This window comes from Heterodontus francisci, chromosome 1 (assembly GCF_036365525.1).
Source record: "Heterodontus francisci isolate sHetFra1 chromosome 1, sHetFra1.hap1, whole genome shotgun sequence".
In the NCBI taxonomy this organism is placed as follows: Eukaryota; Metazoa; Chordata; class Chondrichthyes; order Heterodontiformes; family Heterodontidae; genus Heterodontus; species Heterodontus francisci.
The window spans coordinates 266,294,159-266,321,959 of NC_090371.1; the positions used below are offsets into that span (position 1 = coordinate 266,294,159).

The 27,801-nt window shown below is 41.2% G+C and overlaps 1 protein-coding gene across 1 annotated transcript in view; it reads left to right on the forward strand.

Moving 5' to 3' along the window:
- LOC137359245 (serine/threonine-protein phosphatase 2A 55 kDa regulatory subunit B gamma isoform) overlaps positions 1–27,801 on the forward strand; it is a 243,410-nt gene that overhangs the window by 89,906 nt on the left and 125,703 nt on the right. The window contains exons 2-4 of the mRNA XM_068025323.1: positions 18,065–18,162; positions 21,032–21,197; positions 26,782–26,894. Coding sequence (XP_067881424.1) covers positions 18,065–18,162; positions 21,032–21,197; positions 26,782–26,894 — 377 coding nt within the window. The remainder of the gene's footprint in view (positions 1–18,064; positions 18,163–21,031; positions 21,198–26,781; positions 26,895–27,801) is intronic.

Sequence of the window (27,801 nt, forward strand, 5' to 3'; positions counted from 1 at the left end):
ATGAGGTGCCAGAGGATGAATTGCTGCTTTTAGAGAAGGATGACAAAGAAAGAAAAAGCAATTAGTTGGATGAGGGAAGAAGTTGATGGTGAAATATACTGTGGTATTTGTATGGAGGCCATAATCTTTGGTAAGATTGAATTTAACTGCTTTTTAGCATTATTGACAAATGGGTATCTATTTCTGATGTCATTCCTGTTGGAAGGTAAAAGTTGCTGATGGCACTGGAGCTTTTGGTGGTACAAATAGACATTTTGGACTGGAATTTATAGCAACTACACTAATGTGGTTACATCAAATTTCTTTTACTTTTTCATGGGATGTGAGTGTCACTGGCAAGGCCAGCATTTGTTGCCCATCCGTAATTGTCCCCGAGAAGGTAGTGGTGAGCCATCTTCTTGAACCGCTGCAGTCCATCTGACGTAAGTACAGTGCTGTTGGGATCAGCATTCCAGGATTTTTGATCCAGTGACAGTGGAGGAATGGCAATACAGTTCCAAGTCAGGATGGTGTGTGGCTTGAAGGGAACTAGCAGGTGGTGATGTTCCCATGCATCTTCTGTTCTTGTCCTTTTAGGTGGTAGAGTACATGGGTTTGGAAGGTGCTGTTGAAGGAGGCTTGGCAAGTTCTGCATATATTATAAAGAGAATAGACAGTGCCTCTTTTTCCCCATTTGTTTAATTGTGTTGTCTTTATTCAGGATTCCCTAATTGTTGACCACCCCGCCTCCACTTCCCTTGTTGCTAAAACTCCCCTTTGGCCATTTATACTTTCTTCTATGATATAGAATGCATGTTAATTATGACACTCCTGCTGAAAATGCTTAACTTTGATGTTCAGTTGTCACTTAGTTAAAACACCGACTGGATTTCAAACGTGCTTTGGAACATCCCAAAGTCATGAAAGGTGCTGTATAAATGGAAATTAGTCCTTTCTTTATGATATAAATATGCAGATATAAACTATCGAATCAGTCAGGTGACTATATTTCACAAGCCCTGCTGGAGAGGAGTTACTTATGGTATATTTTATTCACCCATTTGTGGTGTGTGAGTGAGATTCAGTGGTTGAGTGCTGACAAGTATTCTGTGTGACTGGATGTTGTCTGTAGCCCTTCTCTCTTCCTTTACCCCACTCCCCCCACTCCCTCCCCCCCTCCCCCCCCCTCCCAAAATGACTTTCTGTCATAGCGAGTTGCTAATTTCAGTTTGGTGATCAAAGGAAAGGGACAAAACGCACAATAGAGTCAATTCCTTCAGTCACCATCAAAAAAACTCCCTGGCTAACTGGTTGTTCAAAATCTTGGTAGTTCTGCGGACTGGACATATATAAAATGGCTCCTCCTGCACTTCAAAATAGTTCATTTGTATATGAAGATTTTGGGGTGTTTCTGATATTTTGATGGATATGATGAGACACTTTTAATTTAAGTTCCTTTGTTCTGGTGGGAGGCAAGGAGGAAATGTCATTAGACAAGTCAACCCAGTCTGCTCTTGGGCAGCTTCTCAAGCCCAGCTCAAGAGTGATGAAAGAGATGGACAGAATCCAGAGAGATTACAGCATGCTTCTCTGGCCATTTATTTGAGAATTAAGATGTGACTAAATGAGCCCTGAAGGGAAAGTAGATAAAAGTGAAGACATAGCACGTAAAGCAAATAGCATAAGCCCCATGAGAACTCGGCTCTACGAGAATATAATAAATGAAGGATGCAGACAGCACCAGAATACACTTGTTTGTTTACCATGCAGCTCATATGGCCTACACTGTGCTGCCTCCCTCAACAAAATAATTGCATCTGCCAGAAAATATGAAATGGAATTTTTGAAATGTGGAATATTGAAGAGCTTACATTTATATGGTGTATCTCTAGACATCCCAAAGTGCTTCACATCTATTTTTGAAATGTGGTTGCTGTTGCTATGTGGGCAAATATAGCAGCCAGTTTACCCACACCATGGTCGCTTAAGCAAGACATGCAGTGAATAACCAGTTGATCTGTTTTGATGATTTCCTAAGGCATCAGCAATCCCTCCTCTTCTTTGAATATTTTAGAATGTTTTACATCCACCTGAACCAACAGGCATCGAATGGTTACAGTACAGAAGGAGGCCATTCAGCCGGTTGTTTCTGTGCTCACTCTCTGCAAGAGCAATTTGACTAGTTCCACTCACTCACCTTCTCCCCATAGCCCAGCAATGTTTTTCTTTGCAGGTGCCTATCCGATTCCCTTTTGAAAGCCATGATTGAATCTGCTTCCATCACACTCTCAGGTCGTGCATTCCGGATCCTAACCACTCTCTGCGTTAAAGGTTTTTCCTCATGTCACCGTTAGTCCTTTTACCAATCACCTTATATCAGTGTAACTTGGTTCTCGACCTGCCCACCAATGGGGACAGTTTGTCTCTCTCTACTTTGTCTAGACCTCTCATGATTTTGAACACCTCCATCAAATCTCCTCTCAACCAGTTGGGTGGAGTATTGTTTTTAAGTTCTGATCCAAAGGATGGCACTTCTGACAACACAGCGGTCTCTCAGAGCTACACTGATGTGTCAGCCTAGATTATGTGCTCAAATCCTGGAATGGAATCCATAGCTTTCTGTCTCTTGGGTGCAGTTGCTATTGACTGAGCCAAGTTGACTGTCTCTTAGCTACATTGAAGGTTGTGGTGGTATTTTTATTTTTTTAAATTTTATTTTTATTTAGAGATACGGCACTGAAACAGGCCCTTCGGCCCACCGAGTCTGTGCCGAACAAGAACCACCCATTTATACTGACCCTACAATAATCCCATATTCCTTACCACCTGCCTACACTAGGGGCAATTTACAATGTCCAATTTACCGATCACCTGCAAGTTTTTGGCTGTGCGAGGAAACCGGAGCACCCGGCGAAAACCCACGCGGTCACAGGGAGAACTTGCAAATTCCGCACAGGCAGTACCCAGAATTGAACCCGGGTCCCTGGAGCTGTGAGGCTGTGGTGCTAACCACTGTGCCACCCAATAAGGTGCATTCAGCATTATTATAATACTATATCTGACTTCTATTTTAAAGATGTCAGACCCTTCCCCTTGTGTTCACATGCATAAACAATGTTTCACATAACTGAAGAAGTATTTGTATTTTGTGAATCCTGATTAGTGGGAATCAAATGTGGGCACGTTCAAAGTGTAAAGAAGAATGTGCACATGCATCTTTGTGTGCCTTCCAAATCAACACATGAAATAGTTGAACTGAAGAGCTCCCTTGGTAGCTCAGTGGTAGGGTTCCAAACGTGGGAGTTTCCTGGGATCAGGGGTACTCTGCCTGTAGTGCTGAAGAGAACTGCAACCTTATGGAGCATCGTCTGCAGTGGGTTGAAGAGACTGGAAGCTAGGGAATCATATTTGGGGATTCACTGAAATGGGATGGGGGGGAAAGAGAAGGAGATTGGAAAATCAAGGGGACTCTGGGAAATGGGAATCAGGTGGAAGGATGGTGACCGGGGATTTCCCACAGAGCCACGAGTAGCAGCAGCAGCAACAGTGGCAGTAGCATTGATAGAGGAGCAACCAGGAAAGGAGTGAGTGAAACCCATTGACCTTACTGTGGGTAAATAGTGAAAGATTATTTCCATTGGTGGGTGCCTGGGGAACCAGAGAACGCAAAACGATTCAGTGGAAGAACCAAGGGGAAGTGGGATACCTCGCCATGTAGGATTATTGAGATAGAGGCTAAAGCTTTATTTGCAAGGACTGGAATATATATTTGAAAAGGAAGGATATAAAAAGATCTTTAGAGGTTAAGGAATGGGATTACAGAAGAGAGCACCAACGCTGAGGGCCAAATGGGTTCCTTCTGTGCTGTAATTTCTATAATTCTACCAAAAATTCCCTTCATGGAGTCCTGGCTCCGGGAGTGATTAAGAAGTGTGAGTGCTGAGCTGAGTTTAGGGTAATATGTCCAATGAGTGCTCGCCCATTCAACCCATTGCTCTGCATGTCCCCTCTCGTTGTGGTTCACATTGGTCTGTGCTGCTTGTTTTTGACATGTGAAGTGCAAGTACAGTTCCCAGTTCAGCGTTGTCACCTTCACATTGAACCAGAGTCCAAGGAGAGGGATTGTGCCTGTTTAAAGTGGCATTGACTGGGGAGCCTGACTGCACCTTCTGTGGTGCAGGGAGATTCTAACTATAGTTTCAAGGTGAATATCAGCTGGTTGTAGGATTACTACTAGTTACAAGTGGGATATTGGAGCATTACACTTAGTCTTTGTAATTTGAGTGAGTTTAGTTTAGTTTAGAGTTTAGAGATACAGCACTGAAACAGGCCCTTCGGCCCACCGAGTCTGTGCCGACCATCAACCACCCACTTATACTAATCCTGCACTAATCCCATATTCCTACCACATCCCCACCTGTCCCTATATTTCCCTATCACCTACCTATACTAGGGGCAATTTTTAACGGCCAATTTACCTACCAACCTGCAAGTCTTTTGGCTTGTGGGAGGAAACCAGAGCACCCGGAGAAAACCCACACAGACACAGGGAGAACTTGCAAACTCCACACAGGCAGTCCCCAGAATTGAACCCGGGTCGCTGGAGCTGTGAGGCTGCGGTGCTAACCACTGCGCCACTGTGCCTTTTGTTATGAGGCAAATCTGAGTGTGGTCACTTTACTATTAGATATCAGTCCATTTTCAGTGAGTTACCATTAATTACAGGTGAAATCAAAGTTCCTTTGCTCTCTGTGGACAGTTCCCCTCACTTTCTACTCGGTTTACTCCTGTTGCCTGCATCCTCTGCCCCTCACCCCAGTTATAACCTAGCACAAGACTGTCTTCAAAAGAGGACAGAGAACAAAAAATTAGTTGGAAGAGTGAGGTAAAGTTTCTGGTCTATAAAGTGGAACTCCCAGCGGTACCTATTACTGAAAAAAATGTACAAGATGTATACAGATTCAGACCACGAGAGTGTGGAAAATTGTAAAAAAAAAATCTAATCTGCAGATTTATCTGAAAAACAGCTTCTCTTTTCCAACAGTAAGGTTTGAATGTATTATAACCGAGATTTTGCATTTTCTTACTTTGTATATTATTTTTAAACATTGGGTTTACTGCACTGAGGAGAGAATCCACAGGAACGGGCTCACTGAGGTATTTTTAGCTGTATTGCTTTTCAGACTGCATTGTCTCCAATATTGATATTATATAGTTTTGACGGAGGTCAGAATTCCCTGCAGCTCTGACACCAATGGTAAGCAGACGTGTACTCCGTATGTTGCTGAATAAACAAACCAGTAGTCCCACTGTAGCAGCTAAACTAGCAGTCATACATTGTGCTGTTTTAAATTTAAAGTAAGATTTTTAAAGCTGCATTTGCTTGTCTGTGGATTATTAAACTTCTCAGTTCAATTTATGATACTTGGTTCCCTTTGGGATGAGTATGATTGCAGGGCTCAAATTCAAACCAGTCTGTGCTTAGTTGCTTTAAGCAGGACAAAAATCCTTAGTACTGCCATTTCAGTTCTGGTATTCTTTGTGTAAAACAACGGAATTGTTATTCAAGTGTATTACTTGTCTCCTTTCTCTTCTTTTTGAATGCTGTATGACCCAGAAACCTCAGACCCGAGGTAGCTTTGCCTTTGATCTTTCTATCACTGATTTGTAATGATTTAAATTTAGATCATAGTTTGGTGGTTTAAGACACGTTTGTCCATTTGTTAAGCAGAAAAAAAACTATCCAGTGTAGGATGATCGCAGCATTTTAGAGCTGGTTCAGCCCTCCATTTTGTGGGATTCTTGCTTACCAATGCATTGAGTTGCATCCCTATGCTGCTTGAGTATTTGGTTTTCTTAAAGTTGCCTTTACTTACACAACGTGCAACAAAATTCTAGTCACATATTATATATGTATGGTAAGTCCTTACCTGACATCACAATCTTTATTTATGTGCCATTAACTTGTCAAGTTACTTGACTTATTGTAAAATACTGTTGGGATATTGTCTCAGCAATCAAGTAATGGAAAGCCTTGGACAAATATTGCATCTGTAGAATTACTGGAAGGTATCTGTTACTGACCTGAATTAGTTGGTGATTCACTCAAACAAAACTTTGTTTAAGAATGTAAATAGGAGGATATGGCCCCTCTCGCCTGCTCTGCCATTCAATAAGTTCGCACCTGAACTTTTACATTTACTCTACTTTCCCGTCCTATCCTCAAATCCTTGATTTCCTTTGTGCCCAAAAATCTTATTGGTCTCTGTCTTGAATATACTCACCAACTGAGCATCCACAGCTCTCTGGAGTGGTGAATTCCAAACCCTTTGAAGAAATTTCTCCTCATCTCGAGTCCTAAATGGTTAACCCCTTATCCTGACAATATTACCCCGAGTTCTAGATTCTCAAGTCAGAGGAAATGGCCTTTCAGCATCTACCCTGTCAAGCCCGCTAAGAATTTTATACAGTTCCATCTAAACTACAGACAAAATAGGCCTATTCGACACAATCTCTCCTCATTGGACAGCCCACTCATTCCAGGAATCAACCTCATAAACCTTTGTTGTGACTTTTTTAAGGCAAGTATATCCTTCCCTAGATAAGGAGACCAGAACTGTGCACAATGCTCTAGATGCGGGCTCAGCAAAGCCCTATGGAATTGCAGCAAGACTTCCTTATTCTTACACTCCAACTCCCTTGCAATAAAAGTGAACATACCAAATTTGGCTTCCTAATTGTTTGCTGTACCTGCACGTAAACTTTGAGATTCGTGTGTAAGGATGCCCAAATCCCCCCCTCTATTCTACCACTTGTGATGATTGGCATTCAAAATGTTTCTTGGATTCATCTTCAAAATGTAGGACGAGGCAGTTTTGGAATTGTCTCTCCGGTATTTGGCTGGAATTTTAAAATTTGTTAATGAACTGGTTATTAGGATTTTCCTTGGCTTTATTTAGGTTCTTGCATCTGACTAGAGAACAAAAGTACGTAACCTAGCCAATTTACCCCTCTCTGCCCAGTGGTATCCCCACTGCTGGCTACACCTGAGGTGAGTCGGATAACAGCATAACTGGCTGTGTTGGAATCACAACCCCCTCACCTCCATCTGTCCTACCTGCCTGCTCTATCACCTGCAGACCCCTGAAAAATGAACTGTCTGACACACTGAATTTTCCTTTCCATGCTTATGTGGCATATGCAACACCTATTAGAAGAAAGACGTATTTATATAGCACCTTTCCTAACCTCGTGTCTCATGCTTCACAGCCTATGAAGTACTTTTTAAGTGTGCTCACTGTTGGAATGTAGGAAATGCGGCAACCAATTTACCAACAGCAAGCTCCTACAAATAGTAGTGAGATGATGACCAAATAATCTCTTCAGTGATGTTGGTTGAGAGATTACATTTTGGCACTGGGAAGAAGTCACCTGCTGAATGTGCTTTGGCTACTTCCTCAAAGTGACTAGTTGGCTGTAAAGTGCTCTGGGATGTGCTAAGGTCATGAAAGGTTCTTTGTTAGGGGTGTCCAACCTTATCATGTGAGGGGCCACATTACAAATTTTGTCCTACATAGGGGACTGGTGAGCAAATTTCAAAAGAATAAAGGCATTCAAAATGTATTTACTATTTATCAAAACTACAAAAAATGTGCATTTTTGTGAACAAATTTTAAATGAGAACTCTAATTTTTTAATTTGCTATGTTAAACAGTGATTTAGTGAGATACCTGGCATTGTTTTTGCTTGCATAAGTAGTCATTGTCTGCTTGCACACTTGATGTAGCGATGCAGAGTATTCCAGATAGATATCCATCTGTCTGGAGTGATTGTGATCTCTCTCTCTCCCTCTCTCTCTCCTATCTGTGTGTGTGTGTGTGTGTCTGTCTCTGTCTCTGTCTCCTCCCCTCTCTCTCAGGCTCTGTCTCGCTAGGCCGCAAGCCTTGGGCTCACCTTCACTTTAATTAGTATGCTGATCATGACTACCGTCTCCATTGTGACCCACTCCACCCATTAACCTTTGGGGTCACATCACCAGGCCACAGCCAATCGTCACTCAGGCATGCGGTGCTCTCTGGGAGTTGTAGTCCCAGATTACAGTTCCACTCACAGGTACTGGGGAGCAGGGGAACTACATTTCCCAGCAGGCTCTCACTCACCAAAAACTGTACAGGTGGCTGACTGTAACAGAAATCTTTGGGCTGGAGAAATTTCTCATCCCTGAAGCTGAAAGAAGCAGCTGAGGGCAAAAACCGCATGGCAAGGAGGAGGAATAACCAAGTACAGGTTTCATCTGCAGACAGGATGGAAAGCTTTGACAGGCCAGACTCTGGCCAATCCTTTCTTCATCCAGCGTCCACACTGTTATGATCGACTGCTCAAGTCAAAGCCCCCAATCAAAATATACGATTCTGATTGTGGTGGGAGAAACGCACTGTTGATTCAGTCCCGTCCCTCCACAGATCGTCTAACATATTGTTTCTAAACTTTCCAAACTAAAGCAAGACCCAGTCAAATTGTACTATCTATTAACCCCCGAATGAGGCTAACCAAACCAAACTAGATCAACAAATTAACTGTTTAATTAGAAAAACTAAATTCTTAAACACTACTAAGATTTAAACAACACTTAAAATAGCAAAAATTTGTGTCCTTGTATATTTGCGCTCCTGCCAAAGTGAAATATTCCAATGTGGAACAGTCCAAGGTTGCTTGAAGTCCTCACAGCAGTCCAATGGGGGAGGAAAAAAAGGTTCTTCAACAGGAGAACAGTCCGTAGTCTAATTCTGAAGTTGAATTGATGCTCCTCTTTTCCAGCAGTGAATTTCAACATTTACAGTTTAGTACTTAAAGGAATTGGTTATTTTCTTTAAAAAAAAATGGCTTGACTTCAGAATTCTGAGAGTATAATAAATAGGGTTTAAATAAACCAAGAGAGAGCTCTCTTTTCCTTCAGTACATGCTGGCTGACAGTCTGTGTCTATCTCTCTGTTAACTGTGTCTCAAAAGCCAGTTTTTCAACTAGTTTCAAATGTCAAACGGCAACCATGTATCTCTCAATCCTCAGTCTCTGAGCGACTGTATCTCGGGGCAACCAGAATGCACTCTTTGAATCACAGTCTTTGATTGACTGTATCCCGGCCAACGAGAATGCATTCTTTGACTCGGTCTCTGGAGCTTGTTGCCTTAAAGCAGTATTGATCCTGTTACAGCCTTAAAGGCACACAGCATACTTCCCAGAAAAGAAAAAAAAAAACTGCAGGATCATAACAACACACACACTCCTCCAGCAAGGGTTCACTGTACACTTTGCAATCCACACCGCTTCCTTAACCCAAGTTCACTGAGGTGAAAACGAGGTTTGACTACAGCCCAGCTGAGATCAGCTAACCCTACCTGCAGATTTAATGATCTCCAGTGCTTCAGCTACTCCCTCAATAATTTAGTGAGCCATTGGGCGAGCAAGCTTAGTTTAAAAGTTAAAGGCTATACCAATGAATATTATAGCTGTAGATGGGGCAACATCATCTCACATATATGTGATTTCACTCAACAAATTCAGGTCCTATCATCTATGCACATTTTACATATGACCTAGTCATAAATTGATCTGGAATTCTAAGTTAGCTTTTGATGGTGCAGTATTGTCAACATCTGGATTTAATATCTGCCATTTTGCAAGCTTCTCCATCCCCCTACATGATTCATAAGAGAACAATATCCCTGATCTAATTACTCACCAGGAAACCCCGCAGGACTGTGCTAATAGGAATCAGATGCTCTAAATGATGAAATTTACATTATTGCAAGCCAACAACTGCTAAATGTACATGAGCACAACTGTCAATAACGACAGATATTATTGAAAAACGACCAAAAACCTTGTAGCAGTTAGAAAGCTGGTACTTAATAGATTGGCAATTGTAATGGCTTCTTTTAAAATTATATTGCTTTATTAGTATCCAATCTGTGCTTTTTATGAAACACTTTTCTTGTCAGAGGAGTGTTACTGCAAAGGTGCTGATGGGTGGTCGAGCATTAATCATTTTATTGGATCTCGTGCGTTGGTGTTTAAATGAGTTTGTGTCTATTAAGATCGTCTTTTGAAGAACTGACCCATGTCCACTAGATCGACATGCAATGGAAGCAGACCTTCTCCATGGGTATATTGGTGGGGGCAAGATGTGGTAGCGAGCTGAAATTACTTTCCCAATGCCGTGGTTGTCTCATTACTTGTGTTTTATACAACCCATTTGATATTAGATTTATACTGTGAATGGACTTAACAGACTCCCAACTAAGATCACGAAATTGCCAGCTTTAAAATAGATGCAGATCCTAAATGCATTGCTGTGTGAGTGTGTTGAATCTCATACCAGCTGCTGGGGAAATGGTTGAAGCGAGAGAGAGAAAAGGATTTTTAAAATCTTCAGAACACGCTCATGTTTTAGACAATATTAATTGTTTGGCTCCAACAATTTCTTCAGTTGCTGGGAGGCTGTGTACAGGTTAGTGATGCTGAAAGGACTAGATGATGGGAGCAGTCCATCTTCAATCATTCCTTTTCATAGGTGTATGTTTATTTATTCTCTTCACAGACTTGCTGCTCTGAATCTCTGGAACCCCCTGTAGCCGTAGAGCCAGATTTCCCTGCTCCCAATTCCCGGTCTCTTTGTTTGTATGACCCTGAGACCCTGTACACACCTTCCATTCATCCTACTACTAATAGCTGTGTCTTCAACTGCCTAATGCCCGCACTCTGAAATTCTTCGCCTAATCCCTTCCACATCCCTGTCCTCCATTATGGCTGTCCTCAAAACCCATCTATTTGAACAAGTTTTTGTTGAAAAACACTGCATCCCTTTTCTGATTACATCTCTGAAAAAAACCTTGGGATATTTATCTCAAAGCCTGGCTACCTGACCAAACCCAACTACATGTAGTCGGCTCGGGTCGAGTCTATATTTTGTGTCCAGTATTCGGGGTCGGGTCGCTTTCGGGCTGGCTGTGGTCAGGTTTTGTATTTTATTTTTAAACTACATTTTGAAGCAATTTATTTTTTTTCTGTACTAATAACATGTTTGATGTTGTTTGGTCCGGCATGGAAAGAAATTGAAGGACTTGGGCCCGGTCCGGGTCGGGTTGGCTGTGGTTGGGTTGGGCCCGGGTCGGGTTTTAATTTTATGCCCAAGCCAGGCTCTAATTTATCTACATTAATGGTGCTATATAGATGTAATTTATTAATAATTATCTGTGGTGGCTGAGGGAGCCGTATCAGTTAGAACAATGGGAGATATCCCTGCAGTTGTTCAAATAGAGCTAAAGGGTGTTTAATATCCACTGGCATAGCATCTCAGGCTGGGATTTTGCAAGGAGGTGTTGGTCCCACCCACCAGCTGGGGGCAAAGCCCTCCGTTGCTGGCCCTGGAAGCCACAAGTGCATTTTGCATGGCTCAGGCAATTAATTGCCTGCAGTCATGGTTTCCACTCATCTGAGGCAGGATGTCCTGCCTCCAAGGTCTGCCAGCCAATCAGAGGGCTGGCATCTCTTCAGTCCCAGCAGCTGTGCCAGCCCTGGACCTGGCCAACCACGTAGGCGAGAGAATAAGAGAAGTGGTGTTAAGGCCCACTGGGGCCAATCAGCCAGGCCCCGGTGGGGGTGGGTTATTTGGGAGGTTGTGGGGGGGGTGGTGGGGTCGGGGTATTCCAGCAGAAGCAGTCTGTGCCACTCAGAGGGACCCTCAGTGGGCACAGGGTGCCTGATCAGGAGGGCCCCCCTCCCACAGCTTACTAACAGGCTGCCAGGTATTAATGGGTGGCCTCCCCAGTTAGCGGCGTGTCCATCCACTGCTGGTAAAGCACCAGTGGTGACAGGAGGAGATGCTTACGTGGCAAGTAAACGGCCACTTAAGGGCCTCAATTGACCTAAGAGCAGCTGGGCCACCTGCCACTGGTACAATACCAACGGCGGTGGGTAGGTGACAGGCACCACAACCCCCTGCCTTCTCACTTGCTTTTATTCCCCTCCTCCCCTCCTCCCAAGTGCCCGGGGGCAGGGGGACTGACTGTAAAATTCCAGCCTCAGTTTCACATCTCAACAGAAGGACAGCAGCACAAGCAATGCACGATATCACTGCAGTGATGGTCCATATTCTCTGTTCAGGACTTGGTGTGGGCCTTTCCTAGACCTGACTGATGGCTATGAACTTAAAGCATGTTTCGTTTAAGAAGGGTTCTGAAGAAGGGTCACTGACCTGAAACGTTAACTCTGCTTCTCTCTCCACAGATGCTGCCAGACCTGCCGAGTATTTCCAGCATTTCTTGTTTTTATTTCAGATTTCCAGCATCTGCAGTATTTTGCTTTTATTTCGTTTAACTTGCTTTAATTGTCCTTTGGAAGATTTTCTAATTGTCTTGGAAAGTGTGCTCGTTATGTACTTTATAATTAAATTGCCTCCCTATTTTTCTTTTGAATCTTGCCCAGTAAATAGTATCTCTGTGGATTGCATGTCATTTTAGTGTTTGATTGCTGCTTGCTGCTGACTGCGATAATTGAAGTTTATGAGTTGTTAAACAAATGTATATTATTTCTAATTAGCGTAACATGTTCAGCCTCTTCATCAATGAATCACACTGTGCCCAAGTCCCCCTCCTTTTCCAATTGGCAAAGCAACTGATCTTGTTGTTTAATGATAAAACACAACCATGGATTTTAATGACTTCATGTCAGCTTAAAGGCATTTCTTTGTAACCTGAATGTGCAGGATGTAGATAGAACTGACTGTTGTACCACATATAAAAAATGTGACCAGATGAAATGAACCACTGAGCAGTTTGTAAGATGAGCATTTGCAATGGAAATGCTAAACAAATGCGATTCTACTTTTGTGCCCCAAAAAGTGGCTTGTATCTTTTAATTAGAATTTTTTCAGAGGATAGTGTGAGTAAATAAACCCCTTTAGTATAGGAATTGCCTCTAATTTTTCTTTATAATGCACCAAATTAGAAATGTACTTAAACAGCTTTTACAGCTGCTGTTTGCAGAAACAATTCCATATTTTTCCACACTACTGGTGGCAACTCTACTCGAAGGTCTTCTGAGATCATTCTTTTGTCAAGAAGCAGGTTAATAATGAAAAGGGTGTAATGAGTCAGAGAACAGACAAAAACGCTGAGCTGTCGCGCAACTGTTTCCCTCTAGTTTTCTATTTCTGGTCTTGCTGCACTGCTCATCTCCTGTTGCTGAAGGGGTGAGCCCACGCTTAGGCTGTTGTCATTTTTGAGTTTACCATGAGCTTAGTGATTCTTCCCTCTTTATGGTGCCATGCATTCGTGCTCTAACACACTGAACTCTACACCAGTACTCAACTCACCAGTGTCTTAAAGTCAGTGTTGGAATTGGAATTTTTCAATATAAGCATGATTTGTGTTGTGTAGTAGCATAACCAACAGTCGTTCAACTTCATGCTGGGCTTAGTAACTTCACTGTTAGTTTTGCAACAGAATGTTGTAGTAAGTGTGCCGATCCTGATGTCGGGATGAATTCTAGGTTGGGAATCCAGAAGTGGCTGTGGCGGGATGTTGGACATGATCTTCCCAGAGGTGCTCAATTAAAAAGCAACCCTCGGGAGCCCATTCCAATTAGGGACAGCGATCAGGTCTCGCCATCGGTCAGTCCAATCGGTGTGGCCTGTGCAGGTGTCTTCGGAATATTTTTGCTTTGAAAAGGAAAATCAAAAAATGATTCTGTAAATGGTGCTGATTACGGCGCATGTGGTTATCGTCTATTTATTCTGAATTAATTTTTTTTTGTCTTTCCTGGAAGATTTCCCATACCTGTGAAATCCCAAGTAACACCTTGAGCTCCAGCTGTGGTAATATATTTTTTGTGAAGCGTCATGAAGTAGATATTGTGCTAGCTGGCGCTTGAGGCTTTGCAAAGAACAAAAATGTGATACAGTCACCATAAAGTAACAGGTCAACTGGTATCGACCATATACTGCACAGCAGTTGCATGGAAATAAAATGATCCTCCTCTGCTACAGTGCATCTCAGAAGCGAAGGTGTGGCTCGACATCTGAAACTAGAGTGGAGTGGTAACTGGACTGCTGTCGGCAGTTTGCACATCGATGGATTGACCTGTGAGAGGTTCTGAAAAGAAATTGTTAAAAAGTGCTATGGAAACCCTTGTGGTGGATGACTTTCTTACCTGATGGGGCAATGATTATATGGTTTTAGATCTGAAATGTGTAATGTGAACTGTTTTCCTTTAAATCTGGTTAAAACTTTTCCTAAAAGGAATCTGTAGTCTTTTTAAGTATGATGAGTATGTGGGTTGAAAGGCGGAATCTTACTGCCTTGAAAGATTTTCTGATGTAGGAACCAAAGCGCCGCTGGCAATGCCTGGCCACCCATCTGCCCGATCTTACAGGAGGCGGCCAATTAAGAGTCTGCCTCCGAGAGCGCCGTCCAATTGTGGACAGTGGGCGGGACAGGCACTCGGCTGGACCAGCGGGAGTGTCCACTGTTGTGAGAATGCGAGACTGCCTCCAAATGGAGGCAACCTCTGAAGATGTAAGAAAATTTTAAAATTATTTGACCAGAACTATTAAACCATCATTGTGGTGGGGGACCCCTCTCCGCAGGATGTGGCCGCAGCTGTGACCCTGTGGCAGAAGTGACTACAGAGTTTGATGGGGTTGGAATAGATAGAGGAGGCTTTGCCGGCCTTAGCCTGCCGCCGGGAGACCGACTTTAGGGACCTGCTGGGCTTTGTCCGCAGCGTGGGGCCTGTCTGCCACCAGTAAGATCCTGATGGCGTCCCCAGTCTGGCTCTAAGTGGCTGGTTAATTGGCACTGATTTGGCTACCCACTGCTGCTGGATGAGTAGCCGCTTCCATTGTTCACTCATCTCTAGCAAGATGGGCTGGAGGCGGGAACGTGTCGTGTGGCTGACCTGACACGCCATTTTCAAAACTCTCATGCCCCGTCCGCCACCAAAGCCGCCTCCGCCCAGCTGGTAGGATTTTCCGCCCCCCCCACCCCCAAAATGTCTGACACTCCTTTCGTTTAAGCTAACAAAAAATCAATTTACATTACTATGCCACTAAAACATTGGTTTTGTGAAGCGTCATGATGTAGATATTGTGAAAGCTGGTGCTTGAGGCTTTGTAAGAATAAAATGCGATACATTTACCATAAAGTAACAGGTCAACTGGTATCGACCATATACTGCATTACCACTGCTGCAGATCCGCTGAGGTTTACTTTTCACAGATAGTGCCAAGAGATTCTCAAACCCAGTGAATTCTCATCAGCAGTTGCATGGAAATAAAATGACCCTTCTCTGCTACAGTGCATCTCCGAAGTGAAGGTGTGGCTTGACATCTGAAACTAGAGTGGAGTAGCAACAACAAACATTGGAGTTTGGAAGTTTATGTAGGCTTTATACTTACTGATCCAAGATGTGATTATGACCTGCCATGGGATACATTGTAGGGCCTTATGAATCTCACACAAAAATGTGCCTTTGAAGCTGCCCACGCCAACAACTGCAACTTGTATGCCTACAGCACTTTTAACATAATAAAACATGCCAAGGCGCATCACAGGAGCATTACAAAGCAGAATTTGACCCGAGCCACATGCAGTATTAAGGCAGATGGCCAAAACTTTGATCAAAGAGGTAGGTTTTATGGAGCATCTTAAAGGAGGAAAGCGAGGCAGAGAAGTTTAGGGAGGGAATTCCAGAGCTTAGGGCACAGGCAGCTTAAAGGCACAGCTGTCAATGAGAGGGTAGTTAAAATCGGGAATGCTCAAGAGGCCAGAATTAGGGGAGCACAGGTAAAGCCCTGGAATGAGAACAAAAAAAAAGCCCACTTTATTTCTGACAGCTGTTAACTATTCTGCCATTAACATTGTCTCTGGACAAATGATTTGTCTTTTACTACACTCCTCCAGCCTTTCGTCCCATGACATCTGTGCCATTTCTTTTGTTCTCTTTCCCCCCCCCCCAACTTCTTGCTCAGAGCCTGTTGCATTCTAACCTTTGCCAGTTCTGATGAAAGGTCACAGACCTGAAATGTTAACTGTTTCTTTCTCCACAGAAGCTGCCAATCCTGCAGAGTATTTCCAGCACTTTGTGTTCTCATTTCAAACTTCCAGCATCTGCAGTATTTTTCTCTTATTCCAGTTTATTTCTGCTTTGTTTTACCACTAATTCTCACTCTTTTTTGCAGCCACTTTTGTTGCAGATTAGCAGTGAAGACACTGTAAATGGTCTCGGATAAATTGTATGGATTATTTCTTGTAAGTGTATTTTATTGGTGAAGTTTTCAACTTGTGACCTTGGCAGCAAAAGCAAGTGATTTTCATCAGGCAAGTGCATGCTGATGAGAATTCACTGGGTTTGGGAATCTCTTGGCATTATCTGAGAAGTAAACCTCAGCGGCTTTGCAGCAGTGGTAATCTAATACCGTATAAAAGTGAATCTTGGGAGACCTAAGCGTAAAGCCGGAAAGGATATGTTCAGTTCAGATTATTGCGTGAGAAATGAGCAATCGTTTTGGCGAGGGGATGGGTAAGGAAGTGGGATTGTAATTTAAGTGCAACTAAAGTCAGTCTGTTTGAGCTGCTTAAATCGGTTCACCAGAACTTCACCATTCTCACCACGTTAGACAGTTTGGCATCTCCATATTGTGCAAGGCAGTTTCTGGTTAAGTTCCATAGATGAGGAACATTCCACTGTGGTGGTTCTGGGAGACATGAAGTTGTATCTGAAACTTCTGTTTGTTCTACAGTACTTGGTGTTAATGAGGTAGCTAAGTGAGATGATTTTGTCGAGAAAGTCTGAGAGTATAATTGGGATTCTTTGTAGTTTTTAGACCGTGGCGAGTTTCAATCATATAGACATCCACCTTGCTCTTTATAGCACAGGATTTAGAAAGATCACCACACACAAGTGTTTTATGCAATACTTATAATGGTCTTAGGTGCCTAGTTCCCCTGAGCATATTATAAACAAAATATAATCAAGTGCCTGTGACATCATCCACAGTCAGTTATGAATACATTTTTTGGATACAAATTGGTGATAGACTTGAGACTTCAGCAACTCGCTCTACAGAGTCTCCTAGTGGCCAGAGCCTGCAACTATTTTGTGACGAACATAGCAACGTTGAATGACAACTGTTGGCAAATTACAATGGTAAATGTTGAGAGAAAAATGTGGTTTAAAGAAAAAAGTGACAACAGGAAGTTGTCCCTATGCTAGATTTTTAACATATAGATAACAAATTATGACTCTTGATCATAATTTGGACAATCCATTTAGGTTGTTCTATACAACACAGTCTGCTATACTCTTTTTGTCCTGTACATCACTGTGACTGTACTTTTTGTCCGATACAACATTGTGAGCTATATTTCCCCTCTCTTTGCTGTTTTTAGCAAAAAGTAGCGTTGAGAACATCACTTAATATTCATGTCCACTTTTATGCTAAAATCAACCAACAGAGGAAGATGTACACCTATATGGTTATAATTTCTGTTACTTCTCCATTTTGTCCTGTGATTATGGCTCCATTACGTATCTTTTTCAACATGAACCTGTACCTACCCGCCCCTCTCCCATTTGATTTAGAGAACTTTCCATCATAACTTTAAAAAGCAAAGCCATAAGTGACCCAAACTGATGTCACCTTCAGTTGTTTGCTGTGTCTGGATGAGTCTTGTATATAATGTGCTAGGGTCTGTTGCAGGGTTTGGGCGGGCTAATTAACAATGCAGTTAGGAACAAGACACACACATTGCGACTCATTGAGGGAAACCATCTCTGAATTCTGAATGCTGCCACATTAAGTGTTTTTTTAAAAATTGAATATCCTTAGCTTTTGTGCATCTAAAACATGACTAAGTTTCTTATTTCAACTCCTTTTAAAAATCTGATGAACCTATAGGGGGCTTCTGTGAACTACGTTCATTTCAAGGGTGACTCCTCATTGATGGGGCAAAACGAGTCAATTTACCTTATAATCCCTGTTTAGTCTTATTTTAAACTTCTTTTGTTTCCATCTTTCTCTTTCAGCTGATATAATTTCTACCGTAGAGTTCAACCATACTGGAGAATTGCTGGCTACAGGGGACAAGGGGGGCCGTGTTGTTATATTTCAGAGAGAACAAGAGGTAAGTGTTGAGGAGTTGAGATGTTACTTAGTAACAAGACATTTTTGTAGTTTTGCTGTCATGGCAGCACTGCATTCTTGTCGCTCTTGCTGTATCACTGTTATTTTAGAATGACTCTATGACTGTATAAGTCCAATGAACTTTTTCCCCTGGTAGAAACATTTTATTTCTATAACCAGGAGGTGAGCGTAGTAGATGATATGTACTCTGGTTGCTGAGGGGCCACCAAAGGTGTTCTTTCCCTGATAGCACCGCTGTGAATTTCAAGAGCTGAAAGTTTGAGCCTATGTTATCTATTAGTGGGGTTGTTGCATATCAAAGCAATCTGATATAAGAAATAACAGTGCCTCCCCGATAGAACAGCGGGTAACTGTCTGTTGAGGGCTGACAAACAATCAAGAATGCTGCAAGTTTCATCTGGTGTCTGTAGCATACTTAAGGAGTCAGGTTGGTATCCTGAATGACAATGAAAACCTGATAGGTTGTGAATGGCTGATTCAAATCGGATACAATGTGCACATTTCTGTGCTTTTTTAAAATATTTTTTCTTCACTGTCCTTCCTGAACAGTGCAGGAGTGGTGAGAAATGTAAGTCAATAATGATTGTGGTACATGGGCAAAATAATTTCTAGCACAAAAATTTATTTTACAGAACTAAGATTAGCCTTTGCCATTCTTTTGAGAGTACACTTAAGGTCCATTGCATGTGTTCCGCACTTGCAATGAGCCTTGTGTAAGCTCAGAGCATTCTCCCACTGATAAAAAAAAGTTCGAGAACAGGAAGAATGCATTACTGCACTCCACAGCATTTTGAGGGAAATCTGTTATGCCCTGAATCAATCACCAGCATTATGGAACTCCCTCTTTTCACCCATTAATTCTTTTGGAGCTCATATTTTCAGACTTAAAATGTGTGTTAATGCTCCTAAAATGGATAAAATATATATTTATGCTTGGAGCTGGACAGGATACAGTTTGCAAGAACATTTCTTTTTTGTTCGCAAAGAGCCAAATACAAAATAACAAATTTCCAAACAAGTAGGTCTGTCGGTTGAGGGTAACAAGTCATTCACAATGAAAAAAGAAATTGGCTTCTGGAGATACCAAAAACCACTGCTGCCAACGACAATTTAATCTGATCTAAGAACAAACAACACTATCTGCTTCTTTAACTAAAAATGAAGCTAAGCAAAATTTGTGACCTGACTTTTCCAATGCAGAGTTCAGTGTTTCAACAACTGTAGATCATGATTTATGTGGGTTTTTATCCCCATCAACATTGATGGTGATACTGCACATGGCTTATAGAGAAGGATATTGACATGTTGCTGAGGTTATGATTTGGCACATCCATTTGAATCAGCTAAATGCTGCCTTGGGCAGTGTTTCTTTACTACTCCCCTCCCCACCCCCATCACCCCCTTTCTTCCCTGAAGATGCGAACCCTTGCTGGGATGGAGACCCATGGCCAGTTGTGCCCCTTTTCATGTCTCATCCAAGTGACTATTGACACTAAATGTTGGTCTCCAATTGCCTATGCAGAGAAACAGATCAATCCACCTGATGCACAGTTTCAGTCGGAATTAAAGGATAGTGTTCAGGGTGTGGGAAGATTGGCTGATTTCTTTTTGGCTTTGCTATTTGCCTTAACCCAGGGGCAATGAGATCAATGACTGTGCCCAAGCTGCTGCTCGAGCTGGATCAGTAAAGATCAGAGCTGTGAATTTTTGGTTCTTGAATTTTGAATTCTTGACTCACTAGGTGACTGAGGAAATGAATGCCCCCAATTTCAGTAGAAGAAAATAAGAGGCAGGTATGAAGTGCTGCAATAACCAATAAGCAGCATTGTCATGCTGGGCCCCCACCTGCCAGGAATGAGGCACATTAATTTTGCCACATGGGCATTAAATTTCAAATTGTTGCTGGGAAGAAGAGAAGGCCTGTTACAAGGGCTGCCAGACTTGGAGGGAGGGCATTTGCATACCAGTAGGGACAAGAGACGTTAGTTCCCTTATCCGTTTATCATAAAATGGACTTTGATCACCAGGTATTGTGTATAAGAGGAGCATTCCAGAGACTGCTTAAGGTGATACAATCCACAAACTAGTTAAACCAGCTAGCCACATGACTAACTGGCTGGTCGTGTGTTTTTTGAACTAGCCACTGAGTTTTTGAACTGAGAAAAGGCTTTTTGCTTCTGGAGTGAGAAGACCTCTCCTGTCTGCTCCCATCTCTCTCTCTCAAGCCTCTAGACCCACTGAGGGCACATGTACTTCAAGAGAGAAAAGTCTCCTAAATCGAACAAGGATTAAGAAGAATACTGGGCCCCAACGAAAAGCAAGACCTACCAACAATCAAAGACTTTGCAGCGTGTTTGAAGAACAGTAACCAAAACCATCTTCAGATAGTGCCTCAAACTTTTCCACTTCATTTCTTTTGTCTCTATCTGCATGTGTGTATCGTGTATGCATGCTGGGGTGGGCGCGTTGCGTAATGAATTAACCGAATTAGGGTTTAAGTTTAATCAATTTCAACCTTTTCTTTAAACCTAAGAAAACCTGTTTGGCTAGTTTCTTTGCCTTATAATCGGAAGTTAGTGAATAAGGATTCACTTAAGGGGGAGCTAAAAAATAAGAAGTGTGTTTAAAATAAAACCCTGTTATGCTAAGACCAGGTGAAGGCTGAGAGGGAACCCTAGACCCCTTTCTCACCTGGTCGTAACAAGCATGCATCATTTTTATAATGCATCTGTATTCTACAAAATCTACTCCAACATAGTTCCGCAGTTTAAAGAAGCAAATCATTCGTGTTTCCCAAAACAATGATCTGCATATTCAGCTTTAAAATTAACCTTTTTTTTTCTTTTTAGACAAAAGATCAGCCTCACCATCAAGGTGAGTACAATGTTTACAGCACCTTCCAGAGTCATGAGCCTGAGTTCGATTATCTAAAAAGCCTGGAAATAGAAGAAAAAATTAACAAGATCCGGTGGCTGCCTCAACAGAATGCAGCCCACTTCCTCCTCTCCACCAATGGTGAGTGAACTCAAACACTCTTCCCTAAATCTTTCCCCACTCTCAGAACCTGAAAACCTATCTCTAGCCACGCTTTAATTCCTAGCCCCGGTCATTCCCTTCCCCACCTTGGGCCCACCAACTCGTACATTGTCATTGTTATTCATCTCCTTCTTTCTACTTTGTGAAGCACCTTCAGATATTTACTTTGCGATGTCACTATATTGATGCAAGTTGAAGTGCATAAAAGTTTTGGGGAAGGGTAAAGGTTCCTGCAATTGAATTTTATCTTTTAATGTGTTGTGCAGCATGTATGGTTAAGCATTTCTAAAATTTTTAAAAATTGAATACATTATGGCTGCATTGTTAAAATGTTTATATTTGGGGCATAGACTGTTATGTGGTTAAAGCACTGACTTTAATTTAATCATTGGAAAGATTCTTTCAATGCCATAAACAGTGTAAATAATAAAATAAAAAGCTGCTTGCCAGGATTTTTGTTTGACCAGTGAAGTAAAGTTCAGATTCGCAGGTTAAGTCTGATGGTGAGACGTCCACATACAATCTTGTCGAATAAGTCAATTGACAATCTAGATTAAATTTTTCAGAATGTTAAGAATTCTGGTTTGCAATAATAACTTCTTGGGTTTAAAGGTGTCTGTCATTCCTGTGAGTGGTCTGAGCAACTTCCTTTTGTGGAGTTGACTTGCACTGCTCATTATCTTTTTGTGTGATAGCATGAACTGCGAGTTCCTTGGGAGCTGACGTGGATAGCTATGCCCTTTTGCACATGTAGTTCTTTCATTTCTCTGAAATCAAAGCTTTGTTTTAATCGTTAGTCTGCCTTATTCTACGCTGGAAGTGCTGAACAATAGCTATAATAAGCTTCTCCTAGTTTAATCCATACAGTTTATCTCAGCATAACAAAATAATAACATGCTAAATTGCCCCACTCTAGTGGAGCATCTGACTTGACTCAAACATGCATTCTTTCCTACAACCCAGGACAGAACCTTCTCTCCTTGCAGATTTCTACCATTGGGAGCCTTTTGCTGTCTGCCTGTGCAGTAGCCTGTTTCCAAAAAACAGGCTGCCTTTTTGGTTTCTTATTCCTCTTAGCCCCGATTTCACAAACCAAAATCAAAGGATTCCAGCACAATATATAAGGTGCTTTTTCAGTTACCCAGACAAGCTAACAAGTTGTTTATGGTGTGGTCTCTGGAGGGAAAAACAGCTTCTACCCTTCATCTAGATGTCACTTTCCTTCAACTGAGAATACAGAGCCTTAAGGCCACATTTTTGAAAGCAAATTTTTTTCCAGAACTTTTCTGTGGAAAATTAATTAAAAACACGAAACATAGATCTGGAGTTAAGAATCCAGTGTAAGTTTGTTGTAGTTACACACAAGGCTGTGTTTGACATACATGTAAATGAATGTTAACGGGTGATTGTACACTGCTCCTTTTTTATTTGTCTCTTGGCAATGATCAGAAGTACTTAACATCAAAGTGAAATTTTCATTGACGTGAATGTGAGGAAAACTAAGACTTTAACTCCCGTAAGAATGGCCTTGTGTTATATCAAGCCATTTTGATTGACACTTTTTTCCCGTGTAAAGTTTTTAAGAAAATAATTTTCAATAACCTGAGTACGCTAAACAGACAATGATGTTTCCAGTCCAAAGAGGGAAATTGATGCATTTCTCACTGAAAAGTAAATATTAGTACAGAATTTGATCACATACGTACTGGGTGGAATTTCTATTGGTCAAATGGTGACTGTTCACAATGTGAGCAGGAACACTGTCATTTTAACTACCGCTGGTACAAATCATAGCTGTTCCTTGTTCACGCTGTGCAGCCAGTTTAATTTCATTTCTTCCGGCTTATTTGCCAAGGCGCAGTACAGATTGAGTCAAAATAGAAGGCTGTGATGAAATTATGAATTGCCTGCTGCCACTTTAAAACTGCGGCTCCTTCACCAGTCAGGAGAGGGGACTGGCCAGTGTTTTTATATTTTAGCAGATAAAAAATAAAGTCATAATGTAATATGTACTTCTATTCTGAGGCAAAGCCATTTCTATTCTAATGTGTAAATTAGCCCATAGTTTGTGTTCTAATATTTGCAGAGGTAACATTTGTCCTAAAATGTGCTTTTAACCTATAATTCTTCTGGTTCATATATTCTGTATTTTGACAAGTAGAATTATAGGTGTTTCAAAATATTTACTTGAGGCCTAATTGTATATGTAGGCCAGATATTATTAGTCCAGTCTGTAAATTAGTTTTGTTCAGACTGTCATAAAGTAATGAGCAATCTCGTTTTCAAAGAGTCCAGTAACTACAATACTAGAGACTGAGGTTTTCAAATAAAAAATGAGTTTAAATCAGATTCTGAAAATACTTTCAAACTGAGGCTTCTCCAGTGGCATTTTGCCAGTGCTACCTCTGGTAGTGCAGGAACAAGCTGAATGAAGTGATTGGGGACACCCAACCGCATCCTTATAGTAAAGAATACCTACAGCATCTGTGGGAATGCTCTTGGGTTGAAGCTGCCTTATACTGTAACCAAGGCAAGTGGCCGAGGCAAAGGGTATGACTGGCATGGAGGAGGAGTGGCAGGTGGTCAAAATAAAGCTTAAGACAAAAAGTTGTCAGTGGGTTAGCTTGTGTTCTCAGCCCAGATAAATCTGATTTTTGATAGGTTAAGCAGGTACATCAAAATGGATCATTTTTGCAACAGGTATACGAAGTTAATTATGAAAGCTCATTAGGGTTATTTTCCAACTACTCTTGCATTCACAGAGTGCATGTGTTAAAGGAAAAATATAAATGTCATAAAAATGAGGGCCAAACAACTACATATGGCACACCCCTTAATTGTCCTGGCTGCAAGTTTTCAAAAATCTAATTTGTTTTTTTCTGCGTAGGTTAGATAGTACAGTGTTAAAGGTCATTGTGTCAAGCTAAAACAGTGTACCATGGATAGCAATAGAAAGTCGGCGTTTGATAAAAGGTCCTGTCAAAAAAAAATCCATTCCTAATTTTTCACTCTTTCATTCTTCCTGGACTATTAGTAGGATATGAAGAGTGGTATCAAATACAGATTGCCAATTATTATTCTCAATAAGATTATTTAAGTAGCCTGTTTTGAGCTGATTCCATTGTGAATGCAGAGATTGCAGTTGATTTGGATGTGGTCTAGTAGAGAAGCACATTGTTAAGCCAGTGCTCTGCGCAATCGAGGTCTGGGACCAAGTGTCATCGGAACATGGGATGGCAATGAGATTAGGTATGATTCTTGCCCACAGTGACAGAAGGAGAAGGGCAGAGAATGAAGATGGCTTCCTGCAGACTTTGTCAAAAAAAGAAGGAAAATATTATTTAAGCAGAAGAACTCATGAGTTTGTCAAATATATTCCATTTACTGCTAACATGAATTGTCTAAAAGCAAGGACAAACCTGCTCATAGCTGAAGTTATTCTTGCAATGAATTTGCCTATGGTTTTGAAGAAACACAATATATCAACCATTCAGAAAAATTTCAAGGGTATTTCAACCTGATGCTAGCCTATGGGGGTAAAAGTGATGGGCAAGTAACAAGTGAATGGAAAGCCAATATGGTGGAACAAGTGTGCAGACAAATGACTCAAGACCCTAGCTCTTAATCCTCTGTCTGTTAGCTGATGCAGTGGAAGTGTTGCTTCATGAGGCCATTACTGCTTTTTTTATAAGTCAGCAGTGCAGCATTCCTAGCAGGCAGTGGAGGTAAGTTGAAAGCTGCAGCTGATTGTGACTGTCTAACAGTCTTTTGATTAGCTGCGGGTTGCTGTGGCACAGTCTGCTTCTGGACTCTGCTGACCTGGAGGCTGGAAAGATGCTTTTCACTAATTGTTTGCGTATATAGTTGGTGGCTTCTTGATGAAGTGTGGCTTGTTAATGAAGTGTGGCTTATTAAGCTATGCTGCCTGTTGATCAACTATTGAATGTCTGCTTCCATGCATTGCCACTTAAAATATCACATAGGGTTTTGCTTATGAGCTTGGTTAGGCCAGGTCTTCACATGCATCCATTTCATTGGGTCTGCTATTACAGCCTCTCTGTGAAATTGGCATCTCCATATAATTAATATAAAATATGCAATGGATGCTTCTTTTGTTACATCACAGCCACCACACTCTCCCTCTCTGCCTTCACACTTTTGGAGATGGTAGATATTTTTTTTTTTTAAATTACCTCCCAACTGTTTTGTAACTTCTAAAAGCTTCTCTACTCCAGAATAACTGCATAAGCAGCAGATTTGTTTAAGCCCCTGATCTTTACCAGAAGCAGAATGCAGTAATTGAAAGCTTGCATCATGTGTAATTTCTTTTGAAGGCAAGACTTGCAATGTGGAATAGATTACAAGGCAAAAGAATACAAAACTGGTCCTTGACAGATTAACAAGTGGGTGCATCGAATCTTTTCAGAATCTCCTCTTTGGCTGCAGCTATTCCTCATTCTAATTTCTAATACCTAGGGTGACGAGGAGAGAGAAATATACACTCATACAGGCTGGTGGTCAGTTTGTTTTTTTTAATATATAATGAGACTCCAGCTTCTCTTGCATGTTTTAAGTGCATCACCTATTTTGGACCAGAGAAAGGTCTCCTATCAGTTTCCACCATGTTGTTTCGTGAGTGGCTGTGGTTACTTTACTTAAAGAATATAGTGACAAGGATTCAGAGATGATGATGCCAGATATTATATTGGCCAAGTTATGAAGAGGAACCACGAGAAATAAATATATTAATCATGGAAAGTACAAGAAATGGGGTGGGGAAGAATTGTGTTTAATCAATTATTTTTTAAATGAAAGGAATGCGTAAGATGGATGCAGGGAGCTTCCTTTTTATAAAACAAGGGGCAAATCATCAGAGCACAAGATGGCAAATGGTGTAACTCACTAGCTAAGCTTCTTGTTTTCACTTGGAGCCATCAATTTATGGATTAAGCTATGGAATTTTCTCCCTGAAACTCTCCGCCTGGATACTTTAAGACGCTCCTTAAAACTTACCTCTGACCAAGGTTTTGGTGATCTACCTTAATATCTGCTTATGTGGCTTAGTGTTTAATTCTTTTTTATAGCTCTCTTGTGAAGCACCTTGGGATGCTTTATTACATTAAATGTGCTAAATCAATACAAGTTGTTGTTGAATAAACTGCCATGTGGTCCAGTAAATACGAACTGTTGATGTCTTGAAAATTGTTTCAATTACCAATGCAACAAAAAGTTAGAGATGTGATTTAAAGATTTGAAAATGATTTGAATGCACAGATCTTTTATGTTCCCAACCTTTGTTATGATGGCATATAACCTTATCAGATTTTCTGTTCAAGAGCTTTTGAGACATGTTTTGTTTGTTTAGATCTCTGAATGATTCATTCTATATTACAGATAATGTCCATCAGTTGGGATGGGTTGGTCGATTCATGCTTTTAGAATATATGATATACTTGTGGAAAGAAAAAGTTGTACCATGTATTTATTTTTCAAGTCTATCAGTATTATTTTGCTCGATGATGTATTGCTTGAAGCTGACACTATTGTCCTTTAATTCTCGCAGATAAAACTATTAAATTATGGAAAGTCAGTGAAAGGGACAAGAGGCCAGAAGGTTATAACCTCAAAGATGAAGAGGGTAGAATGAAGGATCTGTCCACAGTTACAGTGCTACAGGTGAGTGGACATCTTCCAGATTGAACTTTGGCTGATTAACGAGCGAGTGCAGTGAGGATACACTCTGTACCTGTATTATGATTTAGAAACTTGAAGACAGCCAGTTAGGGACCAAAACATTTACCAACATGTTCAATTATATCGAAGCCATATTGGGTGAGTTTGATTTGAAAATCATAGTCATACACTGCACTCTCACTGTCTATATTCCTTGCACTGGATGATAAAAATGAGCTACAGAACAGAATTCAGAAACCAATTTCAAGTATTTTGGTTTGCTTTTGAGCAATATTTGAGAAAGCATACTGTGAATGCATACTGTGAATGTTCAGAAAACAATTGATTATAAACGCAAATGAGAAAACAACTTGAAGTCGATATCCCAGCATCAACATGAATAAAAGCTGTACGTATATAAAGTCTGGAAATAAAAACAGAAAATGGTGGCGTCTGGAAAGAGCAGTAAAGGTTTATGTTTTTGGGCGAAACTTTTCATTAAATTGGTAGTGTTACAAATTTTGGGTCTGCTGTATGTGTCTTGTGACCAGCATCATCAGTCTCTCCTGTAACCAGCCCTATGATCTAAAGATTACTTTCCAAGTGCTTTATATTTATACCATGGCCTGAAAGCAATAACAATAATATCCCAATAACCATAAACCCCTCTGTGTGTGCTGAAAACTGCTACCATGTGCGTTTCTCCTATTTTTTAATCAGAATTTAGACCGAAAAGCACGCTAGGGAGATAGAGCCAATTGTCAACTATAAAGCTGGTTTGATTTGCATGAGTGAACCCATACAATTTTCGCAACAAGAATTCAATCAGTAACTTCTTATTCGGTGTATTATGGAAAATGATAAATTATGCAATTTGCTTTTTGCTCACTTAGGTCAGCTAACCTCTGAA